This window comes from Carcharhinus amblyrhynchos, chromosome 5 (assembly GCF_965287045.1).
Source record: "Carcharhinus amblyrhynchos chromosome 5, sCarAmb.v2.hapA, whole genome shotgun sequence".
Lineage (NCBI taxonomy): Eukaryota > Metazoa > Chordata > Chondrichthyes > Carcharhiniformes > Carcharhinidae > Carcharhinus > Carcharhinus amblyrhynchos.
This window is the reverse complement of record NC_137328.1, coordinates 96,541,439-96,560,180: the sequence shown is the minus strand read 5'-3', so window position 1 is coordinate 96,560,180 and position 18,742 is coordinate 96,541,439. Positions and strand designations below refer to the sequence as shown.

At 41.1% G+C, this 18,742-nt stretch overlaps 1 protein-coding gene across 6 annotated transcripts in view; it reads right to left on the bottom strand.

The window, feature by feature from the left end:
* The window catches only part of fcho2 (FCH and mu domain containing endocytic adaptor 2), a 195,385-nt gene that overhangs the window by 87,927 nt on the left and 88,716 nt on the right, over positions 1–18,742 (bottom strand). For all 6 annotated transcript variants that reach the window (XM_080189245.1, XM_080189246.1, XM_080189247.1 and 3 more), the window contains exons 8-10: positions 15,499–15,595; positions 1,438–1,482; positions 170–242 (exon numbers count right to left, since the gene is read on the bottom strand). In XM_080189245.1, coding sequence (XP_080045371.1) covers positions 170–242; positions 1,438–1,482; positions 15,499–15,595 — 215 coding nt within the window. The remainder of the gene's footprint in view (positions 1–169; positions 243–1,437; positions 1,483–15,498; positions 15,596–18,742) is intronic.

Genomic DNA, 18,742 nt, shown 5'->3' with positions numbered 1-18,742 from the left:
GTCACAGAATGCATGGCTTTCAGCTAAAATAAACTTGTTTAAAATGCAATGAATATCAGTAGGACAATCATTAAAAATGGTGACAATTTTAACGGCTATAGAACTTCAAGAATGTTAAAAATTGGTACATCTTCTGAGCAACTGATTGTACCATTAATTCAAAACTCACATCGAATCTGTATCTTTTTCTTTCTTTATCCGTCCCGGAATTCCAAAAGCTTTTCTTCTCGTCTTTTTCACCCCTGCATCACAAACGTTGGTTAACAAATTAACACTATTAAGTAAAATAACAGATCCAATCTTGTAGCAAGAAATACCCTTCCTTGGTGCCCTAAAAATGAACTTGGGCTTCAGAGACCCTGGCCAGAATTCTCTGACATCACCCACAGTTGGGATTCTCCAGTCCCGCTGCAGTAAATGGAGATTTGGCAGAGTGACAAATTCGCCGTTCTCGCTAGCTAAAGTAACAGGGCATGCAAGACCGGGGAATTCCACTCGGAATTTGCACAGTAATTATTGCTAAACAATTAATGAATATGTTTTCTCCAAATTACAAAGGAAAACTGCAATTTAACTTGCTCTCTATCCCAGTCTTATCTTGTCTGCCTTATGCTGTGTTCTGAATGTGCCCATTTCCTATGTTGCTATTATTGCTAAAACTATGCCAATGTTAATTGTCTTCTTGCTTGATTTTCTGAGGAGGAAAAAGGAAAGGAATGAGGAACAAGACAGAATGAGGAAGGTGAGAATGAACACATGACAAATGGAAGGGAAAGCTGAGATATGAAGCAGTGGGGAACGAGAGAAGGAAGGAATTAATGGGGGTGGCAGGCAAGATAGCAGAGGAAAAAGGCACAGAAAAAGACCAAGTGTACGAAGAGGAGAGGAGAGAGGGTAACTCTTCAATAGTAAGTGGTAAGAAAGAAAAAGTGCCTAATTAAATAGGAAGAGAAGACATAGGATGGTAGATGCAACTTGGTAGAAAAGGAAGAAAAGAAAAGGGAGTAAGAATAAGGTTGAGAAAGACCTCCTGGGAATCCAAGACAATCCTTTAACCTGGCCTCTTGCCACTGAACAGTCCCTCTGTCATCAATTCCTCTCCTCTTTGTTTCTGGTTTGCTTTTTCCATCAACTGGGGAGGGTTCAGGATTTTATACAGGACAGGCACAGAGAATGAGCCTCTGGGAGAACAAAATTAAGAGTGGCAATTAGATATGTTGTGTGTTGGATACTGAGAAAGAATCAGTTACAGAAAGACTAGATATGAGGGAACTGAAATCCTATTATTATGTTAAGGGTTTAGAAGGAAATCATTGGTTGTGATGAGAGTGAGAAGAATATCAGGAATTTGAAAGTCAACCTGAGAAACACCATATCTTACAATCCATCACAAGCAACATGACAAGTTAATACATTTACTAAAAGCAACAAATTTACCTTCTAGAGCATTGGCTACATTACATTCTTCAAATTCAACAGATCCTAAAACAAGAAAACAAATAATTATGTTTCAAATTAAGTTTTCTTCAGAATTCACCACAGTTATGTCAGTTCAACAGTCAAAACACTTCTTAGTTTTTAAATGAAACATTAAATGCTTGTAAGTTTTACTGATGTTTTCAAACAGAGGTTATGTAATCCTTTGTGAAATTATATAGCTGAACTTCCGCTGCTTTGTTTCCAGAGTGTATTCCCTAGGTGCATAACAGCAAATAAAACAAGACTAGCAACAGCTGGTCTACAACACTTCAACTTCTCCCAAAGCAAACGTTCATATCCATTCCTTTCCAGGTGGGTGTAGTGCAATGGTAAATTTTGTCACACTAGGCAGCAACCCATTTAAGTGCCCAGAGCAGTAGGTCACGGATTTTTTTCCCTTAGTTTTCTTCAAAATAGAAGACTGAATAAGGATAGACAGTCAGACAGTGGAGGTCCTAAAAAGGTACATGCCTTACATCCGTGGGAACAGTTTCTCCTTATCTACTCTGGTCAGACCCTTCATGATTTTGACCCCTCTATCAAAACTCCTCTTATTCTTCTGTTCTCCAAGGAGAACAGTCCCAACTTCTTCAATTTCATGTCCATGTTAGATTTTAAGGGCAATAAGGCTGTTATTTTAGGGCAGAAGCCAGATGGTCCTGCAGTCATTGGTGTTCTGGGGAAGAGGGCAATTACCTGAACCCACAAACAGGCAGGAGGTGGTTGGCAAGGAGGGTAAAAATCAACCAGATTTGTAGTTTCAGCAGGAAGTTTAACTGAGTGTGGCATTAAAAATATCAAAATATAAAAAAAAGTCTTTACATCTAATTGGATATCATAGAATAGAATCCTGACAGTACAAAAGGAGGCCATTTGGCCCATCAGGTCTGTACCGACCACAATCTCACCCAGGCCCCATTCCTGTAACCCCACGCTGTGGGGTTACCCTGCTAATCCCCCTGACACTAAAGGGCAATTTAGCATGGCCAATCAACCTAACCCTGCACACCTTTGGATTGGGAGGAAACCCACGCAGACACCAGGAGAAAGTGCAAACTCCAAACAGACAGTGGCCTGAGGCCGGAATTGAACCTAGGTCCCTAGCGCTCTGAGGCAGCAGTGCTAACCACTGTATCTCTGTGCCGCCCTATTTTTATTCCTTCATGGGATATGGATATGCTGGCAAGGCCAGCTTATGCTGCCCATCCCTAACTGCCCTTGAACTGAGCAGCTTGCTACACCATTTCAGAGGGCAGTTAAGAGTCAACCACATTGTTGTGGGTCTGAAGTCACATGTAGGGAGATCAGATAAGGATAGCAGACTTACTTCGCTAAAGGACATTAGTGAACTAGATGGGTTTTTAACGACAATTTACAAGAGTTTCATCGTTACCATTATTGAGGCTAGTTTTTCATATTTTTCAATACAAGGCCCCAGATCATTAGCTTTTACTAATTAGAAGTCCAGTTTACTAGTCCAGTTGATAGGAAAAATAAAGAAGCTGTATATTATTTAAATGGAGAAAAACAGAAGAAAGCACAAAAGGATTTGGGGTCCTTGTGCATAAATCACAAAAAAGTTAACATGCAAGTTTAACAGATAACAGGGGAGGCAAATAAAACACTGTCATAATCTTCAACTCCACTCTCCCACCTTCACCTGTTTCAACCTTCAACACGCTAAATGACCAGCCTCTACAGACCTCTGTGGTAAAGAATGCCACAAATTCATTACCTTCTGAGAGAAGAAATTCCTTCTCATCTCCATTTTTAAATGGGTGACCCCATACTCTGAGATTATATCTTCTGGTCCTAGACTCTCCTACAAGGAGAAACAACATCTCAGCATCTACCCTGTCGAGCCCTCTGAGAATCCTTATGTCTCTGTAAGATGGTCTCTTGATCTTCTAAACTCCAGGCTCAGCCTCTTACGAAAATTGTTCCATACCTGGAATCAACCTAATGAACCTTCTCTGGACTGCCTCCAATGCCAGTATATTTTTCCTTAGGTAAGGTTTATACTATTTCAGGTGTGGTCTAACTAATGCCTTATATAGCTTTAGCAAGACATCCCTATTTTTATACCTCATTCCCTTTGAAACAAAAGCCAATCCTGGTTGGATTCAAATCCTAACAGGAACTTAAATTCATTTGTTTTGTTCAAATTTTAAGTAACTTAGAGTCATAGAGGTTAAAGCATGGAAACAGGCCCTTTGGCCCAACTTGTCCATGCTGCCTTTTTTTAAACCCCTGAATTAACCCCAATTGCCAGCATTTGGCCCATATCCCTCTTTGCCCATTGTACCAATGTAAGTATCTAATTGCTTTTTAAAAGATAAAATCGTACCCGCCTCTACTACTATCTTTGGCAGTTTGTTCCAGACACCAGCTTCTGTGTGAAAAAATTGCCCCTCTGCACACTTGTATCTGTTCCCTCTCTCCTTAAGGCTACGCCCTCTAGTTTTAGACTCCCCTACCTTTGGGAAAAGATATTGACTATCTACTTTGGCTATGCCCCTCATTTTTTTATAAACCTCTATAAGATCACCCCTCAGCCTCCTACGCTCCAGAGAAAAAAGTCCCAGTTTATTCAGCCTCTCCTTATAACTCAATCCATCAAGTCCTGGTAGCATCCTAGTAAATCTTTTTTGCACTCTTTCTAGTTTAATAATATCCTTTCTATAATAGGGTGACAGAATTGCACACAGTATTCCAAGTGTGACCTTACCAATGTCTTGTACAACTTCAACAAGACGTCACAACTCCTGTATTTAACGCTCTGATCGATGAAACCAAGCATGCTGAATGCTTTCTTCACCACTCAGTGCACCTGTGACTCCACTTTCAAGGAGCTATGAACATGTACCCCTAGATCTCTTTGTTCTGTAACTTCTCCCAATGCCCTACCATTAACTGAGTAAGTCCTGCCCTGGTTCAATCTACCAAAATGCATTACCTCACATTTGTCTAAATTTAACTCCATCTACCATTCTTCAGCACACTGGCCTAATTGATCAAAATCCCGCTGCAATTGGAGATAACCTTCCTCGCTGTCCACCATGCCACCAATCTTTGTGTCATCTGCGAACTTACTAATCATGCTCCCTATGTTCTCATCCAAATCATTAATATAAATGACAAGTAACAGTGGCCCCAGCACTGATTCCTGAAGCACACTGCTGGTCACAGGCCTCCAGTTTGAAAAACAACTCTCTACAACCACCCTATGGGCTTCTGTTAAGAAGCCAATTTTGTATCCATTTAGATAACTCACCCTGGATCCTGTGAGATTTAACTTTATGCAACAACCTACCATGCGGTACCTTGTCAAAGGCCTTGCTGAAGTCCATGTAGACAACATCACCTGTACTGCCCTCATCTACCTTCTCAGCTAACCCTTCAAAAAAACCCTATGAAATTTGTGAGACATGATTTTCCATTCACAAAGCCACGCTGACTGTCCCTAATCAGCCCTTGCATCTCTAAATGCCTGTCTCTCAAAATACCTTCCAAAAATTTACCCACCACAGATGTGAGGCTAGCTGGCCTACAGCCCTTTTTAAACAAAGGTACAACATTTACCACTCTCCAATCTTCAGGCACCTCATCCGTGATTATCAATGATTCAAATATCTCGGCTAGGGGACTCACAATTTCCTCCCTAGCCTCCCACAACGTCCTGGGATACACCTCATCGAGTCCTGCAGATTTATCTACCTTGATGCACTTTAAGACTTCCAGCACTTCCTTCTCTGTGACATGTACACTCCTCAAGACATCACTACTTACTTCCCCAAGTTCCCTAACATCCATACTTTTCTCAACAGTAAATACTGATGAGAAATATTCATTTAGGATCTCACCCATCTCTTGTGGATCTGCACATAGATGACCTTGTTGATCCTTAAGAGGCCCTACTCTCTCCCTTGTTACTCTTTTGCCTTAAAATGCAATTTTTAACTTTAAAAATCATCATTCTGTTTGTTCCATTAGCATCTAGTAGATACCCCAGAATAAACTGGAACAAATATAAAACACATCTGGCCTCAAATGGAGTACTGCATCCAGTCCTGGGCACAACACATCAGGAGGAATGTGAAGGCATTAGAGAGAGTGGAGAAAAGATATATGAAAATGGTTCCAAGGGTGTGGAACTTAAGTAGAATGATTGAAGAAGTTGGGACTGTTCTCCTTGGAGAACAGAAGAATAAGAGGAATTTTGATAGGTCAATATCATGAAGGATCGGAACACAATAAATAAGGAGAAACTGTTTCCACTGATGTAAGGATCAAGAATCAGAGGATATAGATTTAAGGTAATTGGCAAAAGAAGCAAAGGGGGCAGGAGGAAAAACTTTTTCATTCAGTGTGTAGTTAGGCTCTGGAATGCACTGCCTGAGAACATAGTGGAGGGAGGGTTAATTGAGATTTCCAAAATGGAATAGGAGCATTACCAACGAGAAAAAGAAATAAAGGGTTACATGGAAGACATGGAGGGAGTGGCACCAGATGAACTAGGGTAGCACTGCTGCCTCACAGTAGCAGGGATGCAGGTTCGATTTCCAGCTTCGGTCACTGTGTGGAGTCTGTACATTCTCCCATGTTTGCATGGGTTTCCTCTGGGTGCTCTGGCTTTCTCCCACAGTCTAAAGATGTGCTGGTTAAGTGCACTGACCATACTAAATTCTCCCTCTGTGTACCCAAACAGGCGCTGGAGTGTGGTGACTAGGGGATTTTACAGTAACTTCATTGTTATGTTCATGTAAGTATACTTGTGATACTAATAAATAAACCCTAAACTTTAATTGAAATGTTCCTTCAGACAGCTAGCACAGACACACCTGGCTGATTGGCATCCTTTTAATCAGTCTATGACTCTATGAAGTGCTGTGTACCTATCTGAAAAATAGTATCAGGTAGGAACAGAACTAGGTGAATTTTCCCTAGAGTATTGTGGTTAAAGAATACAGTCTTGGCAGAAGGTTAAAAAATTCTCATTTTTAAACAGGATATAGTTTTCAAAAATAATGCACTGTAGCACCTATGTTATTAAGCTATATTGCAATTTTTGTTGTCTGAGCAGCAGCATCTTCTGATATTGAGGAATAATTTAAGAATAAATCTTGCTGATTTAAAACTCGAATCAGCAATATTTGAGTGAAGGGCTATACACATCAAATGGGCAATCCTATATTCTGGGGGTGGATGGGGAATGAAAAACATCTCTAACTATAAACTGAAGATCTTAATCAAAATAATTTGTGGCATATTTTCACTATAAGTGTTCTTATTAGTTCAATCTTCGCTTCAAATCGTTTGGAACAGTTTATACTGAAACTGTCTCAAACAGCAACATTTGCTGCAACGTGGGAACAATTAACACAAAAGATATTGCCAATTCTAAAAACAAGTTTGATCAAAAACATGGACAACAGACCGATTTTTATAACGAGATATGTTTGTGAGCCATGAAATCACGCATGAAAGGGCAGTTTTTAAATTGCATATGCTTCAAATGTTGCTTGAAGCGACAAAGCCTTTGCGTGCCTGGCTTCGAGCCAGTTGACAACTCAGCTGGATATGAGTGCACATTCTGACCCCCCCTTGCAGCATGTCACTTCTGAATTGTTTCCGCAGTAGAAAGTTTATTCAACCTCTCTCTTAAAAGCACTGAACCAACCATCATTCTGCTATTTAATCATGCCAAAACATGTTATTTTTCTGACAGCACTGAAGCCAGAGTGCAATCCCTAATGAACAGCTTGATACAAGAAGAATTTGAAATGTTTTAGCCTCAATTAATTCTGCTGTCAAAACAAATGGTAACCGTTGGTACTTAGATGTTGAGCTTGCACACAAAGGTCATTTTTTGTATACATAAAACACATCCAAGCAATTTCTAATTTCAGTGTCTGATGTCTTTCATGCTTTTTTTCAAAAACAGAAATCAGTTTTTTTAAGACATACTTCAACGGCTGGAGATCAATATGCACATATATTATTAAAAAGACAACTTTTTTTTATATTGGAACCAGAGGGCTATATAAATTATTTATGCTACTACAGAAAAAAATTAGAAATAATGTATAAAATGATATTTGTAACCAAAAATTAAAGAACTGTAGACAGAAATTTGCCTTTTTCTTTTAAAACATACGAGCATTCAATCACAGTAAGGTTATGGATATTCCAACACTGAAGAGAAATAAATATTTCCAAAAGGTGGAAAACACCTCTCTGCACTGCCCACTATCTTGTGTTATCAACGATACGCCTTTGGCATTGTATTTTTCACTTTTCACCAGGGGAAAATAGGAATTACATTTTCTGAAAGAGGAGCAAACAATTGTGACAATATGAAGATCAAGATCTATAACTACAGGATCATAAATTAACTTGCTATGATTCATATATCTTAATTGCCAAATTTTATCAGCCTTCACATCTAGTACTTAAGTAAGCAATTTCCCCGGGTTTAAGGTGCAATTTCATACCTAGTACGGTCGAGTTCTATACTGAAATGCAAATCTCCCTCTCCAAAAAAAAGTTTCCAAGCAATCTTTCCAAGTACAACATATTCATTAATTCCCACTGGTTAGACAACAAATTTGACACATTAGTAAATTATTGGGGTGTTACAATGAGGCAGTCAAAGCAGTATCAGATCCAACTGAACAAAGGTGTGAAAGCTGAAATGTAAAGCATTGCATACGTGTTCACGGATTAAGGGTGAAGGGGAAAAGTTTAAAAGGGAATATTAGAGGGAAGAAAAATTTGGACAGGTACATGGATGAGGGGGGTGTGGAGGGATATGGTCCAGGTGCAGATCAGTGGGACTAGCAGAAAAATGGTTCGACACAGCCAACAAGGGCCAAAAGGCCTGTTTCTGTGCTGTAATGTTCTATGGTTCTATATGCAGAGATTAGTCACCCAGAAGCATGGTGAAATTTGGCATGATAGTACAGATCTGGAGGCATCATTTGCTCTTTTTGGCCATTAGAAATTTAAAAGCAATGCAACAAGTTTGAAGTCAACTGCGGCCGAGATGTGAAGCAGAATCTTCTGCTTTCAATGGTGGCAAGCTTGAAGGTGGGAAGGGTATTTAATAGGCAGGACAGTGGCATACTGGAAGCCTGTCTCTGCCAGAATTAAGTTCTGGGCATGATAGCTGATGGCCAACCTTATCTTAATATAGTGGCAGGTGGGCCAGTCACCACATGATGTGCACGACAGTTAAAATTACATCACACCTTGTCATGTGCTTCAAGTGATTTGTGAGGAGATTTGTGGGAGGGGAGTTCCCACACTGAAAGCTACCCCATTCCCTTTCTGCCAATCCCTTAACATCTCTCTCAACCCACATCACAAAAAACCCACTCCACATTACTTACTTTCCAGCAATAGTCACAGCCTTCGCAGTATGAAATCATAGAATCCCGACAGTGCAGAAGGAGGCCATTCTGTTCATCAAGTCTGCATCGACTATCCAACAGAGCACCTAGCCCAAGCCCTATCCCCATAACACCACGTATTTACCTAGCTAATCTACTAACCTATACATCTTGGGACACTAAGGGGCAATTTACCATGGCCAATCCACCTAACCTGCTCATCTTTGTATTGTGGGAGGAAACCAGAGGATGCAGAGGAAACCCACGCAGACACAGGAAGAGCGTGTAAACTCCACACTGATGGTCACTCAAGGTTGGAATTGAACCCAGGTCTCTGGCACTGTGAGGCAGCAATGCTAACCATCGTGCCACTCCATGCCACTGAGCAAAAGAACTGCCAGGACTTTGGTAGACAAGACTTCCTTCCTCCAGGGTTTTGATTCCAGGGGAAGACTCACCATTGCCTGATTGTCTTGAAGTTCAGTGGGCCTTCCTGAAAAAGGCAGCACTTTCCAGCTGGAGGCAGGATCTCTCAACAAGAATCTCAACAAGATTCTGTGCATTAAAACACTTTTTTTTTACTGTCTTACCACTAAGGGAAATACAGAAATCAGCACTGTGCAAGCCATTTGGTATTGATGGAGCAAACGATAATATGCCATACTGCTTTCAAATGTGAAGACTGACTGAGACATTAATCAGAAACGTATGATAGCATGTCAATTGATTCAAAAAACGTAAAATATACTTTAGTTCGATGCATTACAAAGCCCACCTCAACTATTCATTACTTCCACAGCTGGATATTAATATTTTGACAAACATAAACATACAAAAAGTAAATTAATAGTCAAAGGAAGGGTGAGGCCAATTAGGGAGTGAAAAGGAAATCTCCTGGTGCAAGTAAAAAACATGTCTAAGGTACTAAATGAGTATCTTGCATCTATCTTCACAAAAGAAGAGGATGTTGCCAATATCACAGTAAAGGAGCAACGTGTAGAAAAATTGGATAGATAGAAGCAAGTCAAAGATGGCGGGAGGGCTACTTAAAAAATTGGTAGCATTCAAATTTGAAAGTAGTCGGAAGGGGATGAATCCTAGCTTGTTGAGGCAAGTAACTTGCACAGGCAAGAAATAATGGAGGCCGTGTTCACAATCTTTCAATTTCATTTGGATTTGGGAATGGTGCAAGAGGACTGGAGGCTTGCAAACGTTACACCTCTTCAAAACAAAAGGGGAAAAGGGATAAACTCCATAACTATAGATCAATCCATCCAAATCAGTACTGATGAATGATCTAGCAATGATAACCTGGGGCAAAATCAACTGCCACTTACGAAGATGTGGTAATAAGCAATACAGCCACCACAGATGTATTTTCAACAAATGATGTCTAACAAACTTGATTGAATCCAAGTGTAGTATCGACATGCTGTACTTGGTGGAAGTCATTAAGTTACATTTTAGCTTCATTTGAAGCAATTTCTTAAAGCGGCATCTCAGCCTTTTGGCTAAGATGCAAATGAGATCAAGCCTTGGAGGAGGAGCTATACTGACTCCAATCAGCTTGAATCATGTAGATCAAGCCCAAAACAGGAGGCAAGAGCCCTGTCTTGTCAGCTTGGATCAGGAATGTCTCAACTTGTTGGGACTCTGAATTAGATTTGATTTGATTGGGTTGAATTGGAATAAAGAATAAAAAAAATTAAAAAGGTTATGGAGAAAAGTGAAGTTCATGTTGTGTATATGGACTCTCGATAGACATTTTCAATTTAATGCAAAAAGTGTTGTTATAAACTTTAGTAGGACGAATGTGTAGAGGTAATATAAACTAAATGATACAATTTCAAAGAGGACTGCAGGAAAAGAGAGCTCCAGGGTATATAAATAAGCCTTTGACGGTGGCAAGACAAGTTGATAAATCAGTTTAAAATGTAGATGGGTTCCTTTGCCTTATAATGGATGCAGAGAGTATAGAAGCAAGGAAATTTTATTAAATCTTTATAAATGATTGTGTAGAGCTCAGGTGCTGCAGTGTTCATTAGAGGCACCATAATTTAGAAGGACGTTAAGCACTCAGAGAAAGTAGAGAACTATTAAAACAAAACTAAAGATGAGGGACTTCAATTTTTTGGAGACATGAGGGAATTGGGATTGCTCTCCTTAGAGACAGTCAAGGGGAGATTTAATAGAGGTGTACTTAAATTACGAATGGTATTAATACAGTAAATAGCTAGAAACCACTTCAACTGGCAGGAGGTTAACAACAACTTGTATTTAAAAGCATCTTTAACATTTCTCAGCACCATTACTGAACAAAACTTGACACCAAGCTACATGAAGAAATTTTATGGTAAAACTTAGTCAAGGAAGTAGGTTTTAAGGACAGTCTTAAAAAGAAAAGAGAGGTGGAGGGAAAGAGAGATTTCAGGGAGAAATTCCAGAGCTTAAGAAGTGGCTGAAAGCACACAATCAGAATTGAGAGGTTTTAAATCTTGGCAAAACAAAATAGAGGGAGATAAGGCAAAACCAACTGATGTTTCAAGATGTTATACTCTAGAATGGACGAAAAGAAAAGCTTTGCATGGTAATGGGGAAACAGCAGGAAGTTGGAGTTTTATATAGCACTTTTGGAGGGTTAGCACAGCACAATTGGCCTAACAGCTACCCTCTTTGATAGTGATACCATTACAAACCATTAGTGACTGTACACTCATTTAAATGAGGGGACATAGATAAGGTAGATAGTCAATACCTTTTCCCAAAGGTAGGCGAAACTAAAAAAGTAGGGAAATCTAAAAGGTAGAGGGCATAAGTTTAAGGTCAGAAGGGAGAGATACAAAGTGTTCAGAGGAGCAATTTCTTCACACAGAGGGCGGTGAGTATCTGGAACAAGCTGCCAGTGGTAGTAGTAGAGGCAGGTACAATTTTATCTTTTAAGAAGCATTTAGATAGTTACATGGGTACGATGGGTATAGGGGGATATGGGCCAAATATGGGCAATTGGGAATATTTTAGGGGTTTTAAAAAAATGGCAGCATGGACAAGTTGGCTTGAACATAGAACATTACAGCGCAGTACAGGCCCTTGATGTTGCACCTACCAGTGGAACCAATCTAATGACCCTCTAACCTAAACTATTCCAATGTTATCCATATGCCTATCCAATGACTATTTGAACGCCCTTAAAGTTGGCGAGTCCACAACTGCTGTAGGCAGGGCATTCCACACCTTTACTACCCTCTGAGTAAAGAGCCTACCTCTGACATCTGTCCAATAATTACCTCCCCTTAATTTAAAGCTACGTCCCCTCGTGTTAGCCATCACCATCTGAGGAAAAAGGCTCTCACTGTCCACCCTATCTAACCCTCTGATCATCTTGTATGCCTCAATCAGGTCATCTCATAACCTTCTTCTCTCTGATGAAAATAACCTCAAGTCCCTCAGCCATTCCTCATAAGATCTTCCCACCATACCAGACAACATCCTGGTAAACCTCCTCTGCACCCTTTCCAATGCCTCCACATCTTTCTTATAATGCGGCAACCAGAACTGTACACAATACTCCAAGTGCGGCCGCACCAGAGTTTTGTACAGTTGCAACATGACCTCACAGCTCCAAAATTCAAACCCTCTACCTATAAAAGCTAACACACTGTATGCCTTCTTAACAACCTTATCAACCTGGGTGCCAACTTTCAGGGAGCTATGCACATGTACACTGAGATCTCTCTGCTCGTCAACACTACTAAGAGTCCTTCCATTAGCCCTATATTCTGTATTCCTGAAGGACCTGTTTCCATGCTGTAAGCCTCTGATTCATTACTCAAGACACCTCAACTGAATCAGAAGCTGGGTGCTGTTCTCCCAAAGTAAAAGCTAACCAATCTACTCCCTCTTCATCATATAATATTCTTTCTTTTGAACTTTTTGAATCAGTTGGGGGTGTTTAGGTCATATGACTGTATAAGAATGGTGTGTGTTGTGGATATTTCATTTTTATCTATACTTTCTTTAGGTTGTTCAAGACATATACATTTTTGCCAGATTGGGGGAGGTGGAAATTGGTCAAGAGGTCGCAGGAGAATGTGGGGGTGTTGAGCGTGGAGGGAAGTGGTGGTGAGAATTGGGGGGATTAGCTGTACAGTTACGCAGGGAATGTTGCGTAAGTCGGAACTGTCCAAAGTCTCCAACACTAACTCAGAGTTCCAGACGTTCTCCTTGAATCTGTAGCTCTGTGCTGACTACTGCCTGGATGCTCTCCAGAAAATTCTCAATTTTCCATTTGCTAAAATATAAAACACAGTTAACAAAAATGTTTTGTTCCACATGTGAAACAATAAAAGTTTAGATCATTGCACTTTCTTCTGATTAGAAGTTGCTGGAACAATCAGTTCTTTTTAAAAAGAGAAAAAAATGCAAGAATGAAGGAAGCAATGAGTGTTTTTAATAACATTTGCTGCTCTTCTACTGCTTTCAGGCCAAAGAAAAAATTGCCCTGCAGTCACACCAGCAGCTTTCTTTTGCACTTTTGGCCCTAAAATAAATGAAATCATGGAACAAGCTTTAAACAACTACAAGTCCATTTGGCAAGGAAGTTTTTCATCTAAATTTTTTCAAGGTGATTTTTATATACAGGAAGGTGTTGTGCAATATAAGTTCCCTCCTGACTTGTAAATCCTTGTGGCTCTGTGTTAGTCTTTGTTTAACAATGCTAATGTGAAGCACCTTGAAACGTTTCATTACATTTAAGGTGCAACATAAATCATTGTTGTAGTATAGCACCTTTCACAACTTTCAGGATGTCCAAAAGCACTTTACAGCCAATAAAGTACCCTTCTGAGGTACAATCAACATTTTAGGAATACAAAATGCTAAAGGAGAAATCTCATGGGTGAGATTTTCCCAAAATATTTCCAGTGTCATAATCGCAAGAAAAGAGTTTTTCACACTGGTCATAGGGTTAAACAAGTTTACATCATGGAGTTAGGCCCTTCGGACCAACGTGTCCATGCTGCTCATGGTCTTCTCGGCATGCTCTGCATCGCAGTTTTCTGACACTCAGTGCAATGTGATTCATGCCATCATGAAGGCTTCAGGCATGAGACTCGTCCAAAGTGCTGCAGCTGTGTGCCGTTAAGCGGGGCTGGGGGGGGGAGAGGCAGGGTGCACTATGTAAACACTAATGATGGGCACAGTCAATCACGCCAAGAAGATGGCACTCCATAGAACCCCTCCACAATTTATGGAGGGAGAGCTAGGACAGCTCCTGGATCCTGTGGAGAAGGACCGCCTTCTTCCCCCATGAAGGGCGGAGGCCCAGGAGACAGGCCAACAATGTGCCCTGGGAAGCAATGGCAGCAGTAGTAAGTGCGAATGCACTGGCGTGGAGGATGGCAACCAGTGCCAAAAGAAGCCCATGTCCATGCTGGACCCCAGCCCTTCCGAATCCCTCCATGCTGACATGCATTTCATCGGCAACAGGATGAAGAGGGTGGCACTGTTACATCCATGACACCTGAAAGTTGGCCAGGGTCCTCCTGGTCCCTGCCTCCTGTGGGCCTCTGCTAAGGGTATCACGGGCTACCAGATGCCAAACACAGCTGACTGCCTCCACCTCCAATGTGTATTGTCTGGGGTAAGGCGGGGCAGGGAGGTGAGGGCTTCTAGATATAACAGTAGGACAAGTAAGGTTAAAAGGTTATAGGATCACCAAGAGGGCACAGGTCAGGCATTCACTACTTAGGATTCGGTTAACTGTCACTTGTAAAATCATTATTAATTGTTATTGCATCCCACACCTGTGACTTATCTATCTGTGATCCGCCTCTTAAAGGGATGACTGCATCCTGACCTTACATATAGAGACTCAGAGCATCATTCTGCGCATGAGATGCACTTCGGCCTCCCGAGTCACAGAATCTGTCCAGCAGATAGATGGTAGTGTAACCATAGCAACATCAGTGCGGTTTGGAGTTGACCTCATAAGCAATCACTCAAGGGTTATTCAGTGGTCAGGGGAATGCACGCAACACGAGCCCCAAAGCAGTGGCAACCCTCGACATGAGAAGCCCCCAACAGGCATGAGCCCCCCCAAAACCCTGCACCCATGCAAGGCCCCACCCCACACTATGGCAGCAGCTGAAACCACCTCTGCGCCCCGGGGGTTGGTACTCAGTGGCACTCACCTCCTAGCCCCCCTTTGTTACTGCTGCACCTGAACCACACTTTTATATAGTAGAGATTCGCGCCGGCATGATGTTACATCAAAGGAGTGGTAAGCATTCGGGAGGGGGGGGATGCTAGCATGCCTACCTCGCGGATGATATTAAAATCCATTCAGATTCAGCCAATAAGCTTTGTGTCTAATTTGGGTGTGAAGCAGTTCATGTCAATAAAAAGGGCTGGGAAGAGAACAAACTATTTTGCTACTCGCCGGGCACAGATCAGATTTCTCACATCTCATACTATTTTTCCAGCTCAAAACGCTTATCGATGGGCATGGCAAGGTGGTAAGAGCGAGCCCCATAATGCTGTGTACACAATAACAGAAATAAAAATGACAAAATTTTAGTCTAAATGAGAAAAAGAAATAAACTGATCAGCAGACAAGGCACTACAGTCTTACCAGGTCTGTCTTTGCCAGTGCCTTTTGTTTCAGCAAACTTCTGTATTAAGCTTTCGACCGTAGTGCTCTCCATGTTCTGTACTAACTCTTCATGCACCTAAAAATTAGGAATTTTTTTTAATGAATAAGTGCAATATATTTGAAATGGATCATAATTATATATAGGTGTCAGGCCTAGGGGACAGGGGTGGGGAATCCCATGGATTGGCGAGTTCCATGCAGGGGTGAGGAGGTTCCCACGGTGGTGGGGGGGCTGGGTTGGACATATTGCTCTAGGCAGGGGTTTCGGTTGGCAGTAGTTGGTTGTAGATTAGTGCAGACCCTGCAGGGTGGGAAAGAGAGTAGTGGGGGCAGTTCATGGGAGTGGTCAGAGTGGGTCCATACAGTAGCTTTTTCTGGGTAAACACTGATGTAACCCAGTATTTTTGTACAGTTTCCATGCAGGGCAGTTGCCCAGAGGAAGTTTGTACTTCGCAGAAATTGCTGTGCAAACCTACATAAGATCATAAACATAAGAATTAGGAGCAGGAGTAGGCCATCTGGCCCCTCGAGCTCTGCCATTCAATAAGATCATGTCTCATCTTTCTGTGGACTCAGCTCCATTTATCCACCTGCTCACCATAATTCTTGATTCCTTTACTGTCCAAAAATTTATCTATCCTTGCCTTAAAAACATTCAATGAGGTAGCCGCAACTGCTTTACTGGGCAGGGAATTCCACAGATTCACAACCCTTTGTGTGAAGAAGTTCCTCTTCAACTCAATCCTAAATCTACTTCCCCTTATTTTGAGGCTATGCGCCCTAGTTCTAATTTCGCTGGCCAGTGGAAACAACTTTCCTGTTTCTATCTTATTTATTCCCTTCATAATCTTATATGTTTCTATATGATCTCCCCTCATTCTTCTGAATTCCAACGAGTGTAGCTCCAGTCTACTCAGTCTCTCCTTATAAGCCAATCCTCTCAACTCCGAAATCAACCTAGTGAATCTCCTCTGCACCCCCTCCAGTGCCAGTATATCCTTTCTCAAGTAAGGAGACCAAACCAGGTGTGGCCTCACCAGCACCTTATCCAGCTGCAACATAACCTTGCTGTTTTTAAACTCCATCCTTCTAGCAATGAAGGACAAAATTCCATTTGTCTTTTTAATTACCTTCTGCACCTGTAAACCAACTCCTTGAGGTTCCTGCTCAAGGACACTCATGTACCTCTGCACAGCAGCATGCTACAGTTTTTTTACCATTTAAATACTAGTCCATTTTGCTGTTATTCCTACCAAAACAGATGACCTCACATCTAGCAACACTGTACTCTATCTGCCAGGTCCTCGTCCACTCACTTAGACCAACTATATCCTTCTGCAGACTTCCAGCGTCCTTTGCACACTTCGCTCTTCCACCCATCTTAGTATTATCTGCGAATTTCGTCACACTACGCTTGGTCCCCAACTCCAAATTATCCATGTAAATCGTAAACAATTGCAGACCAAACACTGATCCGTGAGACACACCATTAGTCACTGATCGCCAACCAGAAAAACACCCATTTACCTTCACTCTTTGCTTTCTCTTAGTTAACCAATCCTCTATCCATGCCCATACATTACCCATAACACTGTGCACCTTTATCTTATGTAGCAGTCTTTGGTGCGGCACCTTGTCAAAAGCCTTCTGGAAATCCAGATACACCAAATCCACAGGTTCCCCATTGTCCACTGCATATGTAATGTTCTCAAAGAATTCCACCAAATTAGTCAAACATGACTTGTCCTTCATGAACCCATGCTGCGTGAGACAATTTATACCCAGACGTCTCACTATTTCTTCCTTGATGTTAGATTCAAGTATTTTCTCTACTTCAGAAGTTAAGCTAACCGGCCTATAGTCACCTGCCTTTTGTCTACCTCCTTTTTTAACCAGTGGCATCACATTTGCTGACCTGCGAACTTCCAGGGGAGGATTTCCTAGTGCATCTTTGGCATTAACACCCCCACCACACAACTTGCCAATATGATGCTTTGGAACTCGGAAATTACAGCCTTATGTACTCTTCTAACACAGTGGCTAGCACTGCTACCTCACAGCGCCAGAGACCCAGGTTTGTTTCCTGGTTTGGATGACTGTCTGTATGGAGTTTGCATGTTCTCCCTGTGTCTGTGTGGGTTTCCTCTGCATGCCCCGATTTCCTCCCACAGCTTGTAAGGTGCACTGACCTGAGCAGGCGTAAGAGTATGGCAACTAGGGGAATTTCACAGTAACTTCATTGCAGTGTTAACGCAAGCCTACGTGTGACTAATAAATAAACTTTAAAAAACTTTCTCTATGTTTTGTTGATCAGAGTACAGAATAGACTTAATGTTGGGATTCTACTGTCTCTCAGTTAAATAAATAACCTACTCAGATACTCAATGCCATGTGGGAGGGGTAGAAGAATTGTAGAAAGCAGCATAAAAAGTGCAGAATAAGCAGGGTCAAAATTATATGCTGACAAAGTGTTGCATATTGGATGGAAAACCAGGAAACACAATATGCTCCATTTATTGTAATAAAATAGGTAAGAATGAAGTTGAATTAGAACCTTGCTGATATATGCATAAAACCATTGCAAAACAGCATATTGAACTACATAACCTGAATTATATTCAAATTGTACAGTTCTTCATTCAGATCACTGTACTGTATCTAGTTGCCTTGACATATGCAGTTGCTGCAGACAAATGCAGAGAAGAGCAATGATAAGGCTGATCCTAGACGTCAGGAGTCGGGTTGGAGGGAAAACTGGAGTTATGTAGTTTTTTCAGCCAAAAAAGTATCAGAGAATATCTTGGAAGTATCTAAGATAAAAGTGGTTATGGAAAGATAAATCTGGAATATTTTCAGTCGAAGACAAGGGACCATAAAATTCAAAGGCAGCATTACAATAATCTCAAGAAGCTTTCCTTCATACAGAGACTAAGATAGATATCTGATGGAGTAGGGGAAGCTCAAACGTTGGATGCATTTAAGAAACATGTTGATTAAGCAATAACAGAAGTTTTGTGGCCATAAGTGAGTACTTGTGACTACCTATTTTCAATTTGTACAATTTTTTAAATCAGAAGTTCTTCTCTTTATCCAATATTATAAACTAATGAAGTGCAGTTAAAACAGTTAAACTGAGAAAGATAACAGATCACGAATAATGCTAGAGATCAGACAGCATAGATGATGACTGTCAGATACACTGAATTACAAAGTACAATCACAT